The sequence below is a fragment of the Melanerpes formicivorus genome, unplaced genomic scaffold (assembly GCF_026170545.1).
Source record: "Melanerpes formicivorus ecotype bairdi unplaced genomic scaffold, bMelFor1.0.p_v2 SCAF_166, whole genome shotgun sequence".
Lineage (NCBI taxonomy): Eukaryota > Metazoa > Chordata > Aves > Piciformes > Picidae > Melanerpes > Melanerpes formicivorus.
This window is the reverse complement of record NW_027142518.1, coordinates 409,917-432,497: the sequence shown is the minus strand read 5'-3', so window position 1 is coordinate 432,497 and position 22,581 is coordinate 409,917. Positions and strand designations below refer to the sequence as shown.

At 53.8% G+C, this 22,581-nt stretch overlaps 1 protein-coding gene across 2 annotated transcripts in view; it reads right to left on the bottom strand.

Annotated features, from left to right (window-relative positions):
- REPS2 (RALBP1 associated Eps domain containing 2) overlaps nt 1-22,581 on the bottom strand; it is an 84,132-nt gene that overhangs the window by 28,265 nt on the left and 33,286 nt on the right. The window contains exons 4-12 of one of the 2 annotated variants that reach the window (XM_068169172.1): nt 20,023-20,146; nt 15,423-15,514; nt 14,020-14,158; nt 12,511-12,574; nt 10,101-10,243; nt 6,881-6,975; nt 5,772-5,841; nt 4,411-4,476; nt 1,819-1,861 (exon numbers count right to left, since the gene is read on the bottom strand). In XM_068169172.1, the coding sequence (XP_068025273.1) occupies nt 1,819-1,861; nt 4,411-4,476; nt 5,772-5,841; nt 6,881-6,975; nt 10,101-10,243; nt 12,511-12,574; nt 14,020-14,158; nt 15,423-15,514; nt 20,023-20,146 (836 nt within the window). The remainder of the gene's footprint in view (nt 1-1,818; nt 1,862-4,410; nt 4,477-5,771; nt 5,842-6,880; nt 6,976-10,100; nt 10,244-12,510; nt 12,575-14,019; nt 14,159-15,422; nt 15,515-20,022; nt 20,147-22,581) is intronic. The other variant, XM_068169173.1, reaches the window with a different exon arrangement.

The window sequence follows — 22,581 nt, the reverse complement described above, 5'->3', positions numbered from 1 at the left end:
GAGGGCCCTGTGGAGAAAGGAACAAGCCATGCTCCCAGGGCTGGGAGTTTTTAAGGCCTCATATGTCACAACCTCAGCCTTTCTTATCCAACCTGAACAGAGGAACTGGAGCAAGTACTCTGAATTAATCTGAGTCAAATTCCCCCCTGGCTCCTTACAGCTGCTGCTGCCTTTCCCAACTGCAAGGGCAGTGTTTATACAGGTGTGGCTTCAAGCCCTCTCTCACAAGTGCACATTTGGTACTGTAGAACATTCTGACTGTTAAGAGGAAGATTTGATTGTTATATTTTTTTTCCCAGAGCAAAGTCACCAAATTCCACAAAATCCAGAAAAACTGAATGGCTCCAAAGTGCCCAAACCTGGGCAAACACAGGGCTGAGCATGGAGCACCTCTGCTACCAGGGCAGGCTGAGGGAGCTGGGGGTGTTCAGCCTGCAGAAGAGAAGGCTCCAGGGGCACCTCAGAGCTGCCTGCCAGGAGCTGAAGTGGGATACAGGAAGGCTGCAGAGGGACTGTCTAAAAAGGCCATAATTGCTTCAAAATCCACGTGACACAGAACCTCTGCTGATGCTGAGCTGTTTGTCTTGGTAGAGTTTTCAGTGCCATGTCCTTATTGTAAGTGACCTCACCAGAATGAGTGACAAGGCAGCAGCTCTTGGGCAAAAACCACAGCAGTGACAACACAGAGCCCTGAGACAGTGTGAGGAGTTGGAAAGAAGCTGCAGAGAGCAGCCAGGCCAAGCCCCCTGCCAGAGCAGGAGCACCCAGGGCAGCTCAGACAGCAACACAGCCAGCTGGCTTTGCAATGCCTCCACACAAGGAGACTCCACAACCTCTCTGGGCAGCCTGCTCCAGCCCTCTCACACCCTCACAGCCCAAAAGCTTTCCCCCCTCTTCCCCTGGCACCTCCTCTGCTCCAGCTGACACCCAGTGCCCCTTGGGCTGTCCTTGCACATCCCTCAGCAGAGCCTGGCTGCCTCCTCCCCACACTGCCCTGCACATCTTCAGCCCCAGCACTGAGGGCAGCCCTCAGGCTCCTCTGCTCCAAGCTCCAAGCCCCAGCTGCCTCAGCCTGGCCTCACGGGGAGATCTTCCACTGCCTGCAGCAGCTTGGGGGCTCTGCCATCCACTCTCTCCAGCACTTCTCTGATGTCCCCTAGCTAGCACCAAAAAAGCCAGCTTTGAAGGTGAGTGCCTGATATGGTTCTACACCAGGGTTCTGCACTGCCAGGCTCAACATGTAATCCATTTCTACACAGTGTTTTCTAGCACAGATCCCTCTTCCCAAGCATTCAGATTCAGCAAGTGTCACTTCCAGTGCACCAGAGTCTAAGCCCATAGCTCCTTCCACCACAGTTCAATCAGCTGCAGTCAGGTATGAACACAGCAGTGAAAAGATTCACTCCCCCCACAGCTGAGAGCTGAGCTACTATTGCTAGCGCAGGGGCTCCCTCCACATGCAACCACTCTGAAGGCTTCCACAGCACACAACAGCTGAGAGTGCTCCCTCTGGTCCCCACCACTCCACCACAACACTCCTGGGCTGGGCTAGAAGCAGTCACCACCCTGGCAAGGCAGGCAGGCAAAAGTTCCAAGCCCCTTATCACCAGAGACCAGAGGGCCCTAGAGCAGTGTTTCTGCAGGGTTCAGTGCTGACAGATCCCTCCTGGTCAATCTGTCTGATCCCAGTAAAACACCAAGTAAAAACACCAAAACCATCCCAACCCCCCTCAAAACCCAAAGCAGCAGTTGTTACACCTTGTGTCCAACACCAGAGGAACTTAAGTCTTCCCCTGGAAGAGAAAGGAAAAGCAGTACCTGGAGCGTGGTCTGGCTCTGAGTGCATTAGATTCCTGAGCAGCTGGAACAGAAGAAAAGAGAACTGCTTAAATATCATCCTTGAAACAAAAGCCCTTAGCTGCAGAGTCAGAGCTCATCACACAGGAGGATGTGAGAGGCTGCTGATCTCATGTGAGCAGTGAGGACGCATTCTCACTTCTCCTTCCCTTTTGGTTTCAGTTGTCTGTGAATGTCCTGAGGCCTGCAAAGCCCACAGGTAGAAGCAGGGAGCTTCACCTTTGCATTTGGCCACCAGAAGGCAGGATAAGCCCTAGGTCTGAGAGCTGCACTCCTGCCTGCTGTTGTGACAAAGCATGGCTTGATCCAGCCTGGCCTTCAACACCCCCAGGTACAGCCTCCCTGGGCAGCCTGGGCCAGACTCTCACCACCCTCACACTCAACAACTTCTGCCTCAGCTCCACTCTCACCCTGCTCTGCCTCAGCTCCAAACCATTCCCCCTTGGCCTGGCTCCAGACCCCCTCAGCAAAAGTCTCTCTGCAGCCTTCCTGCAGGATGCCTTCAGCTCCTGGCAGGCAGCTCTGAGGTGCCCCTGGAGCCGTCTCTTCTGCAGGCTGCACACCCCCAGCTCCCTCAGCCTGTGCTCACAGCAGAGCTGCTCCAGCCCTTTGTGGCCTCCTCTGGCCTCCCTCCAGCAGCTCTGTGTCCTTCTCCTGCTGGGGATCCCAGAGCTGGAGGCAGGATTGGAGGTGAGGTCTGAGCAGAGCAGAGTCAAGGGGAGAGAGAAAGCTTTACAGGCTAAGTTTTGATCAAACCCATTTCTATCAACATAAACATTGGCTTCTTTTCTGCATGCCAAACATCCAAATATCCTGCCACATGCAGCAGGAAAATAACAGAGCTGAGTTCTCTGGTCTGAGTAGCTCCTTGAGGCTGTGCCTTGGTTTATAGCAGGTTTTTTTGTGCCTTTTTTTGTTCCTCTCCTTACTAACATCAGAGATGTTTGAGAAAGCATCTCTGTGTGATGGCTTTGCAGTTCAGTCCACTGAGATATCCTCAAGGCACCGCAGCAACATCAAGGATCCCAGTGCAGACCTGAAATGAATCCTGGTACTTTGCCCATTCTTCTGGTAATCAGTAAAGCAAACAGGTTAGGGCAGCGGGGAAAAAGAGAAAGAAAGAAGTAAATCTGAGAGTTTCTAGGTTCCTGCATTTATGTCTGCTTCCAAACCAGATATAACTACTAGACAGCACAGACCTGGGACTGCCAGATCCTCCAGAACACAGAGCAGGAGCTACAGTATCACACTATCGCTAAGGATGGAAGAGACCTCAGAGATCATCAAGTCCAACCTATCAGCACAGACCTCATGACCAGACCACGGCACCAAGTGCCACATCCAATCCCCTCTTGAACACCTCCAGGGGTGGTGACTCCACCACCTCCCAGGGCAGCACATCCCAATGACTAATGACTCTCTCAGTGAAGAACTTTCTCCTCACCTCCAGCCTAAACCTCCCCTGGCACAGCTTGAGACTGTGTCCTCTTGTTCTGGTGCTGGCTGCCTGGCAGAAGAGACCAACCCCCACCTGGCTACAACCTCCCTTCAGGGAGTTGCAGACAGCAAGAAGGTCTCCCCTGAGCCTCCTCTTCTCCAGGCTAAGCAACCCCAGCTCCCTCAGCCTCTCCTCACAGGGCTGTGCTCCAGACCCTCCCCAGCTTTCTTGCCCTTCTCTGGACACCTTCCAGCAGCTCAACATCTTTCCTAAACTGAGGAGCCCAGAACTGGACACAGGACTCAAGGTGTGGCCTAACCAGTGCAGTGTACAGGGCACAGTGACTTCCCTGCTCCTCAGCTCCCTCCCTGGGCAACCTGTTGCAGTGTTGCAGCAGCCTCCTGGGGCAGAACTTGTCCCTCACAGCCAATCTCCATCTGCTCTGCTCTCCTTTCAAACCATTGCCCCTGGTGCTGTCCCTGCAGGCCTTTGGGCACAGTCCCTCTGCAGCCTTCTTGGAGCCCTTTCAGGTCCTGGCAGGCTGCTGTGAGGTCTGCCTGGAGCCTTCTCTCCAAGCCTCAAGCTGTGCCAGGGGAGGTTTAGGCTGGAGGTGAGGAGAAAGTTCTTCCCAGAGAGTTGTTAGCCATTGGAATGTGCTGCCCAGGGAGGTGGTGGAGTCACCATCTCTGGAGGTGTTCAACAGAGGACTGGACATGGCACTTGGTGCCATGGTTTTGTTATGAGGTGTTGGGTGACAGGTTGGACTTGATGATCCTTGAGGTCTCTTCCAATGTTGGTGATTCTGTGATTCTGAGATGGTCAAGGTGAGGCTGGAGAAGGCTGTGAGCAGCCTGCTCTGGTGGAGGATGTCCCTGCTGAGTGCAGGGGGTTGGGCTGGATGAGCTTTGGGGCTCCCTTCCAACCCAACCCATTCTGTGATTCCATGATACAGTCATGATGAGATAAAACATAATTTCAGTAGTGCAATGGTATGGGAGCAAAAGCATGTGAAAGAATCAACCCAATGCCACTCATTTGGGGCCTACTGAGGGAGAAAACTATTTTAGCAGAGTTCTGACGGGAGCAGCAGAATTATTGGGTTGGATTTTTTTTACCTGTTTTCATGGTCAAGTGCTGAAATTCCTTTGGTATGGTTTTGAGAGCAGCACTTCCTTGAAGAGCTGAAAGGGGACAAAAATGCAAACCATGAGAGTTACTTCAGGTATCTGAAGGTAAATTCTGCAGGTTATCAGCTCTGAGGAAAAGGAGCATTTAGGCCAGGGTTAGAACAATTCAGAATGCCAAACATGCTTGGAAAGGAACCAAACACCCTCAGAACACTTAGGCACTCAAAAAGTAAGTCTCTAAAAGCATGACAGTCAAGAACAGGAAGGTTTATGCCCAGGTTGCCTCAGGGTTTGAGTATTTGGGAGTTTGAGAGCAGCCTCAATCTGCCCTCCTCAAGCTCCAATCCATTCCCTCTCATCCTATCACTCCCATCCCTTGCCAAAAGTCCCTTCCTGGCTTTCTTGTAGCCCCCTTCAGGTACTGGAAGGCTGCTCTGAGGTCTCCCTGGAGCCTTCTCTTCTCCAGGCTCAACAGCCCCAACTGTCTCAGCCTGTCCCCACAGCAGAGGTTCTGCAGCCCTCTCATCACCTTTGTGGCCTCCTCTGGACCTTCTCCAGCAGCTCCAGGTCCCTCTTCTGCTGGGGGCCCCAGAACTGGAGGCAGTGCTGCAGGTGGGGTCTGAGCAGAGCAGAGGGGCAGAATCCCCTCCCTGTGCTGCTGCTCTCCCTGCTCTGGATGCAGCTCAGCACACAGCTGCCTGCTGGGCTGCCAGGGACCACTGCTGCCTCCTGGGGAGTTTGTCACCAACTGACACCCCCAAGGCCTTCTCCTCCAGGCTGCTCTCAGCCACCCCTCACCCAGCCTGGATTTGTGCTTGGGATTGCCCTGACCCAGGTGTATGACCTTGTCCTTGGCCTTGTTGAACTTCCTGACCTTTGTTAAGTAGTGGGGACAGCCCAAAGGGTCCCTTGCCAATCAGGATGCTACTTTTCATTCACAGTATGACTTTTTTGGGGGAGGATTTACATTCCTTCTTGTCCTGTCTCTCCAAGGCCTTTGCAAAGGCCAGGCTGGAAGAGGCCATGTGCAGCCCAGTCTGGTTGAGAGGTGTCCCTGCCCATGGTGGGGAGGTTGGAGGAGATGAGCTCTGAGATCCTTTGCAGCATTGCCTGAATCTGTGATTATTCACATCTGGCAGAGGCCATTTGGAGGCCAACTCAGAGACTGTTTTGCCTGAATCTCAGCTGCTCTCAGGGAGCTGTCTCTCTAAATGCACAGCATCACACAACCAGCTGAGAAGTGAACCACACCACAGCTTCTGGCAGCAAATGTGCAGCATCACCAGAGCCACAAGGCTTAACCCATCATGGAAAATAAACCCCCAGAGGTGATGGATTTCTTTGCATACCTTGTTTGTCATCTTTCTTTCCATCTTGTAACAGGGCAGAGCTAGCAGGAGCCTCTTCAGCTGATGTCTTCTTAAAGAAAGGAGATTTGTTTATTTATGGATCCAGCTCATGTTTCCAGTCAAACACTGAAGGGCACAGCTCAGCACAAAGGAAGGGGATATCCTATCCTGCACCACAGTTTGCTTTGTCAGACAGAGCAGCAGAGAGGACCATCCAGGCCAACCTTTGACACAGCACTGCAGGGTCAGCACCAAACCATGTCCCTAAGTACCAGCTCCACACACTGCTACAACACCCCCAGGGATGGTGACTCCAGCACTGCCCTGGACAGAACATTCCAATGGTTGAGAGCCCTTCCAGGGAAGAAATATTTCCTAACACCCAGCCTGAACCTCCCCTGGTGCAGCTTGGAACCATTTCCTCTGCTCCTGTCCCTTGCCACCAAGGAGCAGAGGCTGTCCCCTCCTGACTCCAACCTCCCTTCAGAGAGCTGTAGAGAGCAATGAGGTCTCCCTCAGCTTCCTCTCCTCCAGCCTGAACACTCCCAGCTCCCTCAGCCCCTCCCCATGGCTCCTGTGCTCCAGGCCTTTCATGAGCCTATCAGCCCCTTCCAAACTCTGAACAAACTGCTGGGAGATGGCTTAATGGGAAGCTTGGAGACTCCTAAAGTCATAGAAATCATAGAATCAATAAGGTTGGAAAAGACCTCAAAGATCATTAAGTCCAACCTGTCACCACAGACCTCATGACTAAACCATGGCACCAAGTGCCACATCCAATCCCCTCCTGAACACCTCCAGGGATGGTGACTCCACCATCTCCCTGGGCAGCACATTCCAATGGCTAACAACTCCCTCTGCAAAGAACTTCTTCCTCACCTCCAGCCTAAACCTCCCCTGGCACAGCTTGAGACTGTGTCCTCTTGTTCTGGTGGCTACAACCTCCCTTCAGGGAGTTGGAGAGAGCAAGAAGGTCTCCCCTGAGCCTCCTCTTCTCCAGGCTCTTCTCAGAGACTCACAACTCTGGTGCCACCTGTGGCAGTGCCAGGCTGAAGCTGTCCCATACCTCTGCACTCCTCATGGCAAAGCCCCTGCTTGCTCCTTCTCACCTCTGCACGGCTGAAGTCCCGACTCTGCTGAGCCCCTGGCAACGCCTCAGAGTAGGAATCAAACAGTGTGCAGTCATGGATGGGCTTCAAGGAAGCTGCAAAGAGAGAAGAAACCAAACCAAACCATCAGGACAGAGATGTGCCAAGGCTGTGGTCAATACATGCTGCTGAAAAACCAACTCCAGCATCATTTCGCCTTTCACTTCTACAGAGCAGAACTTGGGCTCAAAGCCATGGATGACAAACATCACAGGGAAAATAATCCTACCTGGTATCCCATTAGAGGGGCATAGGGATCACCTCTGGGGTAGAGATAGTTGGGACCTTTGAGAGAAGCTCTGAGGAAATAGACCTGGGGGTGCTGGTGGGGGAGAAGCTGAGCAGGAGGCAGCAATGGGCACTGGCAGCACAGAAGGCCAAGGGCAGCCTGGGCTGCATCCAAAGCAGTGTGGCCAGAGCTGGAGAGAGAGGATCCTGCCCCTCTGCTCTGCTCTGGGGAGACCTCAGCTGCAGGGCTGGGGCCAGCTCTGGAGCCCTCAGCACAGGAAGGACATGGACCTGATGGAGAGAGTTGAGAGGAGGCCATGAAGATGCTCCAAGGCTGGAGAACCTCTGCTGTGAGGACAAGCTGAGGGAGCTGGGGGTGTTCAGCCTGCAGAAGAGAAGGCTCCAGGCAGACCTCACAGCAGCCTGCCAGGACCTGAAGGGGCTCCAAGAAGGCTGCAGAGGGACTGTGCCCAAAGGCCTGCAGGGACAGTACCAGGGGCAATGGTTTGAAAGGAGAGCAGAGCAGATGGAGATTGGCTGTGAGGAACAAGTTCTGCCCCAGGAGGCTGCTGCAACACTGCAATAGGTTGCCCAGGGAGGGAGCTGAGTCTCCATGGCTGGAGCTGTTGAAGGTGAGGCTGGAGAAGGCTGTGAGCAAGCTGCTGTGGTGGAGGATGTCCCTGCTGGGTGCAGGGGGTTGGACTGGATGCCCTTTGGAGCTCCCTTCTGACTCAAACCATTACATGATTCTAGGAAGATGGTGAAAGCCCCATTGTGAATGGGACAAATGGGAGGGGAGGGGAAACCCAGTAGAGGACTCCCATGGAAAGACCACAGCTTCCCATGCTCCTTCTCTCACTGACATCCTAATTCCCTACTCCTAGAACTCCTTACTTCCATTGCAGGTTTACCCCTAAAGGCTTATTGTGAAGACACACCAAGAAGCTCCTGCATGGAGGCACTCAGAAGCTAACTCTTCCTGAGAACAGGGGGAGAGCAGTGGACAAGCTGGTGGTGCTGGAGGGAAAAGAGAGGTTGTAATTATGGTCAGAGAAGGTAGTTAGAGAGACTAAAAGTGCTGAGGCCTTGGAAAGTGCAGCTCTTGCAGGAGCTCTCACTTTGGATAGGAAGCCAGTAGATTATATGAAGCCAGTGGCTTGTAGGGAGGATGACTCCACCAGGAGTGACTTCCCCAACCTGATCCAGGCTGAGCACTTTATTTTCCTACCTGGAGCTTGATTTGGCTCATTTTTTCCTGTCTTTATTTAATAGACTCTGTGCCATCAAATTGAGTGGAGATTTGATTAGGTCTTAAAACACTACCCCTCAGCACTGTTACTACCAGCTGGGATTAATCCTCCTTGCCCTAGAAAGCCAGGCACAGTTTTGAGCTGGAGCAGGAAGGGTTCCAAAGTTCATTTCTAATTAAAAGGGACCTAAGGGAGGGGAAGATAGGGCAGGGGAGGCTTCTCCCTGCACATTGTTACTGAGGTGTCTTAAGAGTTTGACCTGATTCATCCTGGTGCTGCACCAACTGCTGTAATCCCCTCCCCACTGCTGCAATTACTGACAGGAGGACCTAGGGGTTACCTGAAGTGGAGTTACAGAAGCCTTCAGCCTTTGAAACAGGCAGCAACTGCATCTAACAGCATCTGTGAGCACAGTAGATTCCACAGCAGCCCAGCAGCATTTTAATCATAGAACAGAATCAACCAGGTTGGGAGAGACCTCCAAGATCATCCAGTCCAACCTATCACCCAGCCCTATCCAATCAACCAGACCATGGCACTGAGTGCCTCATCCAGGCTTTTCAACACACTCTCAAAAGACAAGACACCTGAGGGGGGAAAAAAATAATCAAAAGAGCCTTGTAAACCTTGCTGAATTATCCCAAACTATCACAGAGCTCCAAGCTCATCCAGTCCAACCCTTCACCCAGCACCAAACCGTGTCCCTAAGCACCAGCTCCACACACTGCTGCAACACCCCCAGGGATGGTGACTCCAGCACTGCCCTGGGCAGAGCACTCCAATGGTTGAGAGCCCTTCCAGGGAAGAAATATTTCCTAACACCCAGCCTGAACCTCCCCTGGTGCAGCTTGGAACCATCTCCTCTGCTCCTGTCTCTTGGCACCCAGGAGCAGAGGCCGCCCCCTCCTCACTCCAACCTCCCTTCAGGGAGCTGTAGAGAGCAATGAGGTCTCCCTCAGCCTCCTCTTCTCCAGCCTGAACACCCCCAGCTCCCTCAGCCCCTCCTCTAGCCCAGGGGCTCCAGGTCTTTCTCCAGCCTCGTTGCCCTTCTCTGGACAGGCTCCAGCCCCTCAGTGTCCTCTCTGCAGTGAGGAGCCCAGAGCTGAACACAGCACTCAGCAGTGCTGAGCACAGGGGGATGGTCACCTCCTGTCCCTGCTGCCCTCCCTGCTTCTGCTCTAAGCCAGGATGCCCTTGGCCTCCTTGGCCACCTGGGCACTGCTGGCTCATGGTAGTTAACTATCACAGAATCACAGGATGTGAGGGGTTGGAAGAGACCTCCAGAGAGCATCCAGTCCAAGCCCCCTGCCAGAGCAGAAGCACCCAGGGCAAGAGAAGCAAACACCCAGGACCATCCAAGTGGCTTTGCAATGCCTTCACACAAGGAGACTCCACAACCTCTCTGGGCAGCCTGCTCCAGGGCTCCAGCCCCCTCACCATACACAAGTGTCTCCTCCTCTTCAGGTGGCGCCTCCTGGGCTCCAGCTTCTCCCTGCTGCTCCTTGTCCTGGCACTGGGCACTACCAAGCAGAGCCTGGCAACTGCCTCCTGACCCCCACCCCCTAGAGATTTACAGACATTGTTAAGAGCCATGGCACAGCACTCAGCACATCCTGCTGCAGGACTGGACATGAAACCTCTCCTGCAGGCAGGATGGGCTGCTGAGGTGGCTACAGGAGCCCAGCCTGCCTCGGGGCCATTACCTGCTTGCAGGTACTCAGGCAGCAGCGTCTCTGGCAGCCTCTCTGGCAGCTGGTAACCATTCTTCCTGGCAACCACCAGGTGGAAAGCAGCACAGAACTCTGGCAGTGTCAGGGCCCCGTCGCAGTCCACGTCGCTCAGCTCCCTGCAGGCACGACAGGAAGAGGGTCCCCCAAGGCATCAGCTCAGGCAACAGAGGTGTGCACAGTGAGGGAGGCAGCAGCACGACTCCAGGAAGGGATATTTCAACACCAGACATCTGCAGTTGATCCTAGCATCTGCATTTCTCTTGAGGAACATGAGCCAAGTTCATTTCCCACTACGACCTTCGGAGGCCCCTTCCAGGCGAGGCCATTACAGCTCTGTGATTCACAGAACTGTCAGGGCTGGAAGGGACCTCAAGGCTCATCCAGTCCCAACCCCCCTGCCATGGCCAGGGACACCTCACACTACAGCAGGTTGCTCACAGCCACAGCCAGCCTGGCTGCAAAAACCTCCAGGCAGGAGGCTTCCACCATCTCCCTGGGCAACCTCTGCCAGGCTCTCACCACCCTCATGGCCAACAACTTCTTCCTCACATCCAAGCTCAATCTCCCCACTTCTACTTTTGCTCCATCCCCCCCAGTCCTATCACTCCCTGACACCCTCAAAAGTCCCTCCCCAGCTTTCTTGGAGCTCCCTTCACATCCTGGAAGGCCACAAGAAGGTCTCCTGGGATCCTTCTCCTCTCCACACTGCACAACCCCAACTCCCTCAGTCTGTCCTCACAGCAGAGCAGCTCCAGCCCTCTGCTCATCCTCGTGGCCCTTCTCTGGACACCTTCCAGCACCTCCAGATCCTTCCTGGCACAGAGGCTCCAGACCTGGACACAGAGCTGCAGCTGTGGTCTCAGCAGAGTGGAGCAGAGGGGCAGAATCCCCTCCCTGGCCCTGCTGGCCACACTTCTCTTGCTGCAGCCCAGGCTCTGCTTGGCTCTCTGGGCTGCAAGTGCTCACTGCTGGCTCCTGTTGAGCTTCTCCTCCCCCAGCACCCCCAAGGCCTTTCCTTCAGGGCTGCTCTCAAGCCAGTGGATACTACAGATTCTAGGATACTGAGTTGGTTGCCTTCTCTTTTAGTGAAGTCCATATATTGTTGTCTATCATAGCACACAGTATGACCTTTGGAGGTTCCTCCCAACCCAAACCCTTCTATGTCTCTCTGATTCCATCTATATTTTAATATGAAACCCACAACCACTACTACCAAGGACAAAATTCAGTTTGCAGTGGATGCAAGCACTTTTGGTTTGGTTTGGAAGGCTCCAGGCAGATCTCAGAGCAGCCTGCCAGCACCTGAAGGGGCTCCAAGAAGGCTGCAGAGGGACTGTGCCCAAAGGCCTGCAGGGACAGCACCAGGGGCAAGGGTTTGAAAGGAGAGCAGAGCAGATGGAGATTGGCTGTGAGGAACAAGTTCTGCCCCAGGAGGCTGCTGCAAGACTGCACCAGGTTGCCCAGGGAGGGAGCTGAGGCTCCATGGCTGGAGCTGTTGAAGGTGAGGCTGGAGAAGGCTGTGAGCAAGCTGCTGTGGTGGAGGATGTCCCTGCTGAGTGCAGGGGGTTGGACTGGAGGAGCTTTGGAGCTCCCTTCTGACCCAACCCATTCTATGATTCTCTCACTCTATGATTATCACTTTCCCAACTGACAACCCACTCTGAAGAGGTTCCAGACATACTCTTTGACCCCTGAGAGACTTTCAGGCCCTTGTAAGCTTTTTGTTCTCCTCTCCCTCCATAATAAGCAGGTACAAAATAAAGCCTGCCTCAGCATTTCTGGTCAGTGTTTAATGCTCTTTGCTCCTGCTGGCCAAGATGCCAGAGTGAGGCTCAATCACACAGCACCATGTGCACAGAACAGGAGCCTTTGTCACATTTCCTCATGGTCACTTTCACCTGCAATGGTTTCTGAATAAGCTCATTAAACCCAAGTCTGCTGGTTCATTAGGAGAGCACTGATGAATTATGCACTTGTGCTCTCCAAAATAATTAAGGCTTAATTAGGCCTCTTCTGGCACAACCCAGCCAGAGACATGAAACCAGCAACACATCTAAACCATTGCAGAGGTGCTCCTCCCTCGTGTCATGGATAACAGCCAGTTGGTTGAGCTAATGATGCTCCCTGCAATGTACTGAAGAGCAGCTCTCACTCCTAGCCCTGTTCAAACCTCCCCCCAGCACACCCCTCCAGGAAACAACTGTGCCAGGGAGATCAGTGAGCACCCCGCTGCTCGGGCCTGAAAGGCACTCTGGAGGGAAGAGCAAGGGTTGGAACTGAAGGCACTTTGCACAGTGAAGCAACTCTTGAATTAAGCATCTCTTAAAACCAAAGAAGCCCAGCCAACAACCCAGCCTGGCTAGAGGGCCCCAGCACTACTCACCAGATGTGAGAAAGCTCTGGGATGGGCAGCTTGGATTTCGTGAAGAAATTCTTTGCCACTGAACCTGTTGGGAAAGAAAACCTGTTGGAAATGAATCCTCCAATGACTGACCACTGGCCAGGCCTGCTGGGCCAGAAGCACATCTGAGAGGACACTGAGACACAAGACCAAGGGCCAGGCCCTTCACTTCGCTCACAGCAACCCCAAGCAGCGCACCGGGCTCAGAGCAGAGTGGTTGGAAAGCAGTGGCAAAGGATCTGAGGAATGCTGGCAGACAGGAGGAGGAACATGAGCCAGCAGTGTGCCTGGGTGGCCAAGAAGGCTAAGGGCAACCAGTGTGGGCAGCAGGAGCACGGCAGTGCTACTCAGCCCTGGGGAGGCCACAGCTTGAGCACTGAGTTCAGTTCTGGGTGCCACAGCACAAGAAAGACATTGAGGGGCTGGAGAGTGTCCAGAGAAGAGCAACCAGGCTGGGGAGGGGATTGGGGGCATCATACAAGGAGCAGCTGAGGGAGCTGGGGGGATTCAGTGTGGAGAAGAGAAGGCTGAGGGCAGAGCTTATTGCTCTCTGCAGCTCCCTGAAAGGAGGCTGGAGTGAGGCTGGGGTTGGTCTCTTCTCCCAAGCACCCAGGGACAGGAGGAGAGGCAATGAGGTGAAGCTGTGCCAGGGGAGGGTTAGGTTGGGCATGAGGGAAAACTCCATGAGTGAAGAGAGTGGTGAGGGGTTGGAACAGGCTGCCCAGGGAGGTGGTGGAGTCCCCATGGCTGGAGGTGCTCAGGAAGCTGCAGCTGTGGTGCTCCAGGACATGGTTTAGTGAGCATGAGAATTGGGTTATGGCTGGATTTGATGATCTTACAAGGTCTTCCCCAGCCTTAATGATTCTCTGATTAACTGGATGCTGGTACAGCTGTCAGCTCATTTGTCTCTTGCTGAACAACAAAGGCAGACAGAGCTGTTGACCTCATTTCCCCATTCCCTCCATATGGGAAAAATAAATAAAGGAAAACATGCTTCAGTACTGGTGACTGGAACTAGCATCACCAACCCCAGAATCACAGAACTGTGGGGGTTGGAAGGGAGCTCCAGAGAGCAGCCAGGCCAAGGCCCCTGCCACAGCAGGAGCACCCAGGGCAGCTCACACAGCAACACAGCCAGCTGGCTTTGCAATGCCTCCACACAAGGAGACTCCACAACCTCTCTGGGCAGCCTGCTCCAGCCCTCTCACACCCTCACAGCCAAAAAGCTTTTCCTCCTCTTCCCCTGGCACCTCCTCTGCTCCAGCTGCCACCCAGTGCCTCTTGTGCTGTGCTTGGCCATCCCTGAGCAGAGCCTGGCTGCCTCCTCCCCACACTGCCCTGCACATCTTCAGCCCCCAGAAGGTAAACACAACCAACTTCCTTAAAAGCTCCCTCCAGAGATTAAACAAAGAGTTCATTTGTCTACTCAGCATTTCTGACCTGCCTGCCTGGTCCCTACACTGGCCACCCATGGCGCTTGGGAAAGCTCACCTGAAATGAAGGAGCTGAGGTCAGGCTGCAGGGACTTGAACTGGTTGACGTAGTAATCTCTCTGCTCCTCCGTTATCCTCCAAGGGTCATCTGAGTAGTGGCTGCTGCTGTCCTGATGCTCCTGCTCCACTGAAAGAGACTGCAGGCAGGGACACTGGCACCAGCCACAGCTGGCACTGGGAAGCTCAGGAATCCAGGCTTCACTCTCTGCTGTTAGCAGGGACACTTAAAGAAGGTGAGAAGCAGGAAGGGCCACGCCGATGACCACCCCACTGCTCAGCTGCTGAAGTTGAGGCTAACCCTTGGCATCCTTACCCAGGCAAGGAAAGGCAGTTTTACTTGACCAGAGCTCAAAGCAAGAGGAAAATCCTCCTCTCCTCCAACCCATTCCATTCCATTCCATTCCATTCCATTCCATTCCATTCCATTCCATTCCATTCCATTCCATTCCATTCCATTCCACTCCTACCCTACCCTACCCTACCCTACCCTACCCTACCCTACCCTACCCTACCCTATCCTATCCTATTTCATCTCCAGGGAGGAGGCACCCACAGTCCCTCTGGACCTCAGAGTCTTTGAGTCCTGTTTAGTTAGGAGAAGCTCTCCTTCAGGAGAGCTTTGTCCTTCCAGAGGGCAAACTACCCATCTGCCTAGTCAGTGCTCAGCAGGCCCTGGGAAGATCTGCTGGTGCAGCCAGCAGGAAAACATAACAGCAAACAAGTAACCAAAACTTCCTTTGACATGTGAGTTAACCAACTGGGCTGAAAACCAACCAACCCAGCCCAGACTATCAGGCCATAAACTCTGTGCCTGGGTTACAGCTGGCATGCTACAACAGGCAGGAACCTCTGTGAAACCTCAGCTGTGTTAACTGGAATGGTTTACATTTGCTAGGATAGCCTCAGCTGTAAATCCTCTCCTTTGAACTGAAGATTCTCAGTCTGCTTTTCCTCCCTGTGCTGTTTCACATCCTGAAATGGGTTGGAAGGGACCCTCCAAGGGCATCCTGTCCAACCCCCCTGCAGGCAGCAACTAGAGCAGGCTCCCCAGGGACACATCCAGGCTGAGCTTGAATGTCTCCAGGGACCTCCAACACATCTCTGGGCAGCCTGTTCCAGGATCTCACCACTCTCATTGTAAAGAACTTCCTATTTGGGTGCTTCTCATTCTGCTTCAGCAGCTGAATTCATTGGAATCTCTAAGGTCCTCTTCCCATCCACTTTGGGGTTTGATTGCTCTCCACATACCACAAAGCACACTTCTGCCCCAAGTCCAAAAAAAGCACCCACAGGGAACACTGTTCACTTTTGAAGTGAGACTTCTCCTGCCTCCCTAAGAAGTAAAACAGACAACCTCCCTGTTATTAGTGGCAGAAGTAAATAAATCCATGCAGTGGTTACCCTGCTGAGAGTTGAACAGGCAAGGGCAGGTTTGGCTCCATAGCTTCCTGGTCCATCCTGCTGGTGAGCAGAGTGCCTGACTTCATAAGGAGCTACAGACATTAAAGACAAAGAACAGATGATAAGATAGCAACAAAAAAGACTCTACTAGGCTAAAGGAGATCCCATGCAGAGCTATAGGCTGGGGTCGGAGTGGCTGGAGAGCTCCCAGACAGAGAGGGACCTGGGTGTGCTGATCGACAGCCACCTGAATATGAGCCAGCAGTGTGCTCAGGTGGCCAGGAGGGCCAATAGCATTCTGGCCTGCATTAGGAATAGTGTGGCCAGCAGGAGCAGGGAGGTCATAGTGCCCCTGTACTCTGCTCTGGTTAGGCCGCACCTTGAGTACTGTGTCCAGTTCTGGGCTCCTCAGTTTAAGAAGGACATTGAGACACTTGAGCGTGTCCAGAGAAGGGCAACAAGGCTGGTGAGAGGCCTTGAACACAAGCCCTATGAGGAGAGGCTGAGGGAGCTGGGATTGTTTAGCCTGGAGAAGAGGAGGCTCAGGGGTGACCTTATTGCCCTCTACAACTACCTGAAGGGTGGTTGTAGCCAGGAGGGAGTTGGCCTCTTCTCCCAGGCAACCAGCACCAGAACAAGGGGACACAGTCTCAAGCTGCGCCAGGGGAGGTTCAGACTCGAGGTGAGGAGGAAGTTCTTCACCGAGCGAGTCATTCGGCATTGGAATGGGTTGCCCAGGGAGGTGGTTGAGTCATCGACCCTGGAGGCGTTCAAGGGCAGATTGGACGTGGCACTTGGTGCCATGGTCTAGTCATGGGGTCTGCGGTGTCAGGTTGGACTCGATGATCCTCGAGGTCCTTTCCAACCTAAGTGATACTGTGATACTGTGATACTGTGAAATATGACAAGGTTAAGGATCCAGCTTGTGACCCCAGCCCCACCACCTCCAAGGCCAGCTTGGCAAGCACCCAGCAGGGACTCTGCCACCACAGTGCCAAAGCACACTTTGGCTTCTGCAACACAATTCCAGCCACACACCTGTGCTTCACATCACATCACATCACTCCTCTGCAGAGATGTTTCACAGATGGCACTGGGTTGGAAGGGACCCTCCAAGGGCATCCTGTGAAACCCCCTGCAGGCAGCAGGGACAGCTCCAGCCAGAGCAGGCTGCCCAGTGACACATCCAGGCTGAGCTTGAATGGCTCCAGGGACAGAGCCTCAAGCACCTCCCAGGGCAGCCTGTTCCAGTGTCTCCCCAGCCTCACTGTGCAGAACATCCTCCTGATGTCCAACCTGACTCTGCCCTGCTCCAGTTCCAAACCATTGCCTCTGGTCCTGTCCCCACAGCCCCTTCTGAACAGTCCCTCCCCAGCCTGCCTGCAGGTCCCCTGCAGACATTGAAATGCAGCTCTAAGGTCTGCCTGGAGCCTTCTCTTCTGCAGGCTGAACAGCCCCACCTCTCCCAGCCTGGCTTCATTGCAGAGGTTCTCCAGCCCCTGATCATCTTCATGGCCTCTTCTGGAGCCTCTCCATCAGCTCCAGGTCCCTCTTGTGTTGAGGGCTCCAGGGCTGGACCCAGCCCTGCAGGTGAGACCTCAGGAGAGCAGAGCAGAGCAGAGGGGCAGGATGCCCTTCTTCAGCCACTGCTGGCAGAAACAGCCAGTTCCATAGTGCTAGGTGGCAGCAATCATTGTTTATCACACTGGAGTCTATGTTGACATACTGTGTGCATATATATCATGTATTACATATGAATTCCATATGTTATTCTGTATGAATTATGCTATGCCTTAGAGAGGAACACATTTTCTGTCCTCATGGCCATATAAAGCACAAGAATGAGTCACAAGTAAGAAACAATCCAGCTGAGCTGAAAAAAGTTAAATAAATTAAAACCCCTTCCTTTGCCAATGCTCTCAACCAGCAACTCCCTAACGTTCCACATGCTCTTCCTACCCTTTCCCTCATTCCTGCTGGCTATCCCAACACAGGACTCACCCCTTAGAATAGAATAGAATTAACCAGGTTGGAAAGACCTTGGAGATCATCGAGTCCATCCTATCACCCAGCACCATCTGATCAACTAAACCATGGCACCAAGTGCCTCATCCAGGCTCTTCCTAAACACCTCCAGGGATGGGGACTCCACCACCTCCCTGGGCAGCACATTCCAATGGCCAGTCTCTCTTGCTGGCAAGAACTTTCTCCTCACCTCCAGCCTGAACCTCCTCTGGCACAGCTTGAGACTGTGTCCTCTTGTTCTGGTGCTGGGTGCCTGGGAGAAGAGACCAACCCCCACCTGGCTACAACCTCCCTTCAGGGAGTTGCAGACAGCAAGAAGGTCTCCTCTGAGCCTCCTCTTCTCCAGGCTAAGCAACCCCAGCTCCCTCAGCCTCGCCTCCCAGGGCTGTGCTCCAGACCCCTCCCCAGCTTTCTTGCCCTTCTCTGGACACCTTCCAGCAGCTCAACATCTTTCCTAAACTGAGGAGCCCAGAACTGGACACAGGACTCAAGGTGTGGCCTCAGCAGTGCTGAGCACAGGGCACAATGACTTCCCTGCTCCTGCTGGCCACACTCTTCCTGATGCAGGCCAGGATGCCCTTGGCCTTCTTGGCCCCCTGGGCACACTGCTGCCTCATGTTCAGCCTACTCTCAACCACTACCCCCAGGTCCCTCTCTGCCTGGCTGCTCTCAGCCACTCTGACCCCAGCCTGGAGCACTGCCTGGGGTTGCTGTGGCCAATGTGTAGAACCTGGCACTTGGATGTGTTCAATCTCCTGCCCTTGGACTCTGCCCATCTGTCCAGCCTGGCAAGGTCCCTCTGCAGAGCTCTCCTGCCCTCTACCAGATCAACTCCTGCCCCCAGCTTGCTGTCATCTGCACATTTACTGCTGATGGACTCAATGCCCTCCTCCAGATCATCAATAAAGCTATTGAAGAGGCTGGGGCCCAGCACTGATCCCTGGGGGACACCACTGGTGCCTGGCTGCCAGCTGGCTGTGGCACCATTCACCACCACTCTCTGGGCTCAGCCTCCAGCCAGTTCCTAACCCAGCTCAGAGTGCTGCTGGCCAAGCCAGGGGCTGACAGCTTGGCCGGGAGCTGGCTGTGGGGGATGGTGGCAAAGGCCTTGCTGCAGTGCAGGCAGACTACATCCACAGCCTGCCCCACATCCATCAGTGCTTGGGGTACAGTTAGGAAAGCAGAGTAACAATTCCTTCTTCTGCTAAACAGAGTCTCTTGCCTTCCCCTGCAGCAAGTACAGTGAGTGGTGACACAGCAGCACACTTAAGAACAAGGTTTTAAAAATAGGTCAAGTACCAAAACACCAAGGAAAATCACTTGCAAACTCTGAGGGAGCTGAAAGCCTTCTGCTGCCAGTCTGCTTAGAATGTACCACTGCAGTGCCAGGCTACATGAGACAGGATCTGAAAGACTCTTGATGAGAAGTGAGCTCAGGAGGGCCTCATAAATGATCCCCCCCTTAAGTCCCTCACTTCCCTAAGTGCTTTTATCCCCTACTGATACCCATTTTTATAGCTGTGCAAGTAACTTCTGACTTCAGAAAACAACACAGGAAGGAAGTTGGGAAGCCTCCAGGAGCCCTTGCAGGGGAGGCAACACTGCTGGGCAAAAGCTTCCAACACTTCCAAGAAAAACACTGCCACAGGTTGCCCAGGGAGGGAGCTGAGGCACCATCCCTGCAGGTATTCAAGGTGAGGCTGGAGAATGCTGACAGCAAGCTGCTCTGGTGGAGGATGTCCCGGCTGAGTGCAGGGGGCTGGACTGAAGCAGCTTTGGAGCTCCCTTCCAACCCAAACCATTTTAGCCTGGAGAAGAGGAGGCTCAGGGGAGACCTTCTTGCTCTCTCCAACTCCCTGAAAGGAGGTTGTAGCCAGGTGGGGGTTGGTCTCTTCTGCCAGGCACCCAGCACCAGAACAAGAGGACATAGTCTCAAGCTGTGCCAGGGGAGGTTCAGGCTGGAGGTGAGGGGAAAGTTCTTCCCAGAAAGAGTAATGTGCCATTGGGATGTGCTGCCCAGGGAGGTGGTGGAGTCACCATGCCTGGAGGTGTTCAGGAGGGGATTGGATGTGGCACTTGGTGCCATGGTTTAGTTAGCCATGAGGTGCTGGGTGACAGGTTGGACTTGATGACCTCTGAGGTCTTTTCCAACCTTATGGATTCTATGACTCTGTGACACCCCCAAAGCCTTCTCCTCCAGCCTGGATTTGTGCTTGGGATTGCCCTGACCCAGGTGCAGGCCCTTGCCCTTGGCCCTGTTGCACTTCATGACTCACAAAGGCTTTGTCTCTGGGATGACTGCAGGTAGTCTTGTCAGAGACTGGGAGTTACCATTTGCCTGGGGGCAAGGCCACACAAATCCAACTTACCAGAGAGCAACCATGACTGAGCAATGAAAACAAACTTAGATGCCTGAGCTGTTTTGCCAAACACAGCTCTAATGAACTACTCAAATCTGAAGGCTGACTCTCAGCTGCATCTGAAATTTGGATGCATCTGAGGACCCAAAAATCCCCAACCCCCAAAACTTAAACCCCAGAAGTAGCCAAGGTGGACATCTCAGTTTCTGCCCTACCTCCATGCTGCTGCTCCAGCCCACTTCTTGATTTGCCATATCCATAACTCAAGGCCATTCTCTGGTAAGTAGATGGAGAAGCAGGAGGTGAGCAGATTGGAGACAGTGGTGGGGACTTGGCTTCCTGTGCCAGAAACAACACAGAATGGAACTCTGAGATGACAGCAAGGCAACCAGGTAACCCTGCATGGCAGCCTGAATGCCCACAGCAGGACAAAGAGCAGGCCAGAGGCTGCTCCTCCCTGGGGCTCCTTATTCCCAACAAAGGCTTCTCACAAACCAAAAGAGAGAACTTGGCATCAAGCCCTCCATGAACCACAGACTCACAGAACTGGCAGGGTTGGAAGGGACCTCAAGGAGCAGCCAGTCCCAACCCCCCTGCCATGGCCAGGGACACCTCACACTACAGCAGGTTGCTCACAGCCACAGCCAGCCTGGCTGCAAACACCTCCAGGCAGGAGGCTTCCACCACCTCCCTGGGCAACCTCTGCCAGGCTCTCACCAACCACATGGCCAACAACTTCTGCCTCACATCCAAGCTCAATCTCCCCACTTCTACTTTTGCTCCATCCCCTCCAGTCCTATCACTCCCTGACCCCCTCAAAAGTCCCTCCCCAGCTTTCTTGGAGCCCCCTGCAGATCCTGGAAGGCTCCTGGGAGCCTTCTCCTCTCCAGTCTGCACAACCCCAACTCCCTCAGTCTGTCCTCACAGCAGAGCAGCTCCAGCCCTCTGCTCATCCTCATGGCCCTTCTCTGGACACCTTCCAGCACCTCCAGATCCTTCCTGGCACAGAGGCTCCAGACCTGGACACAGAGCTGCAGCTGTGGTCTCAGCAGAGTGGAGCAGAGGGGCAGAATGCCCTCCCTGGCCCTGCTGGCCAGACTTCTCTTGCTGCAGCCCAGGCTCTGCTTGGCTCTCTGGGCTGCAAGTGCTCACTGCTGGCTCCTGTGGAGCTTCTCCTCCCCCAGCACCCCCAAGGCCTTTTCTTCAGGGCTGCTTTCAAGCCAGTCCCTGCCCAGCCTGTATCAGTGCTTGGGATTGCCCTGAGCCAGGCAATCAAGAATGGCAATGCCACAGCAAAGCCTGCAGTCAACAGCTTAAGATATTTCACTTTCAGAGACACCTCAAGAAGCATATCTCTGACTCATGGAATCATTCAGCTTGGAAAAGACCCTTGAGATCACCAGGTCCAACCATGAACCCTGTTTCACCAAGTTCACTACTAAACCATACCCCCAAGCACCACATCTAAATGACCTTCAAACACCTCTAGGGATGGTAACTCCACCACCTCCCTGGGCAGCCTGTGCCAAAGCCTGACCAGTGAAAAACATTTTCCTGAACTGAAGCCTAACCCTCCCCTGGTGCAGCCTGAGGCTGCTCCCTCTGGTTCCATCACTATCTCTGGGGGGAATGGAGCAAAACTAGAAGTGGGGAGATTGAGCTTGGATGTGAGGAAGAAGTTGTTGGCCAGGAGGGTGGTGAGAGCCTGGCAGAGGTTGCCCAGGGAGGTGGTGGAAGCCTCCTGCCTGGAGGTGTTTGCAGCCAGGCTGGCTGTGGCTGTGAGCAACCTGCTGTAGTGTGAGGTGTCCCTGGCCATGGCAGGGGGGTTGGAACTGGCTGCTCCTTGAGGTCCCTTCCAACCCTAACAATTCTATGGTTCTGTGTTGCTTGCTTTGTCATTCCTGAGGTGATGCTGATGCTGCTGAGGGGCTACAGCCATGTGTAGGCTCAATGCTGTAAGAGCAGCCTGGGGTGCAGTACAGACTTTTGAGGGTGTCAGGGAGTGACAGGACTGGGGGAGGGATGCATCCAAGCTAGAGGAGGGGAGGTTTAGATTAGACATCAGGAAGAAGTTGCTCCCCATGAGGATGGTGAGAGACTGGCACAGGTTGCCCAGGGAGGTGGTGGAAACCTCATCCTTGGAGGTTTTTAAGGCCATGCTCCTTGAGGTCCCTTCCAACCCTGCCAATTCTGTGATTCTATGATTAATTACCTTGAGAAGGCTTCATGTGAGCAGGCATCTTTGAATGTATTAAGTGTGCCTGCAGTCCTGGTGGGGGAGCATTCCTCATGCCCAAAAAGAGAAACACAACTTATCAAGAAATTAAACTAAACCTCTGAATCAGTACTTTAAACACGCTGGGGATTTGCAGCCATTACTGGGGAGCCATCCTGAAGCTTCCTCTTTCCCCTGACTGGCAGAGATTAAGCAGAGGAAGTGATCCTCCAACAGTCTGCTGAATAAAAAGCAGAATGCACCATGACACACAGCCTGGAATGAGGCAGGGGCTTGAGGGCACTGCTCTGCTTCAGCATCAGCAGACACAGGCAGAGAGGCATTCATGCTTTTCTTCCTCTTCCCGTTATTCCCCTCATCCATCTCCTCATCAGCTCCTTCCTGCTGGCTGACCTCAGGCTGGAACTGCTGCTCACACCAACACTCTGTGTGATAAATGTTCTGGGAAGATAAGAGCACCTGCCAGCAGGCACTGATGTGACACCAGAGGAGCTGCTGCCAGGCCTGGGGAAAGGGATGCACATCCAGGTGGTGCTGT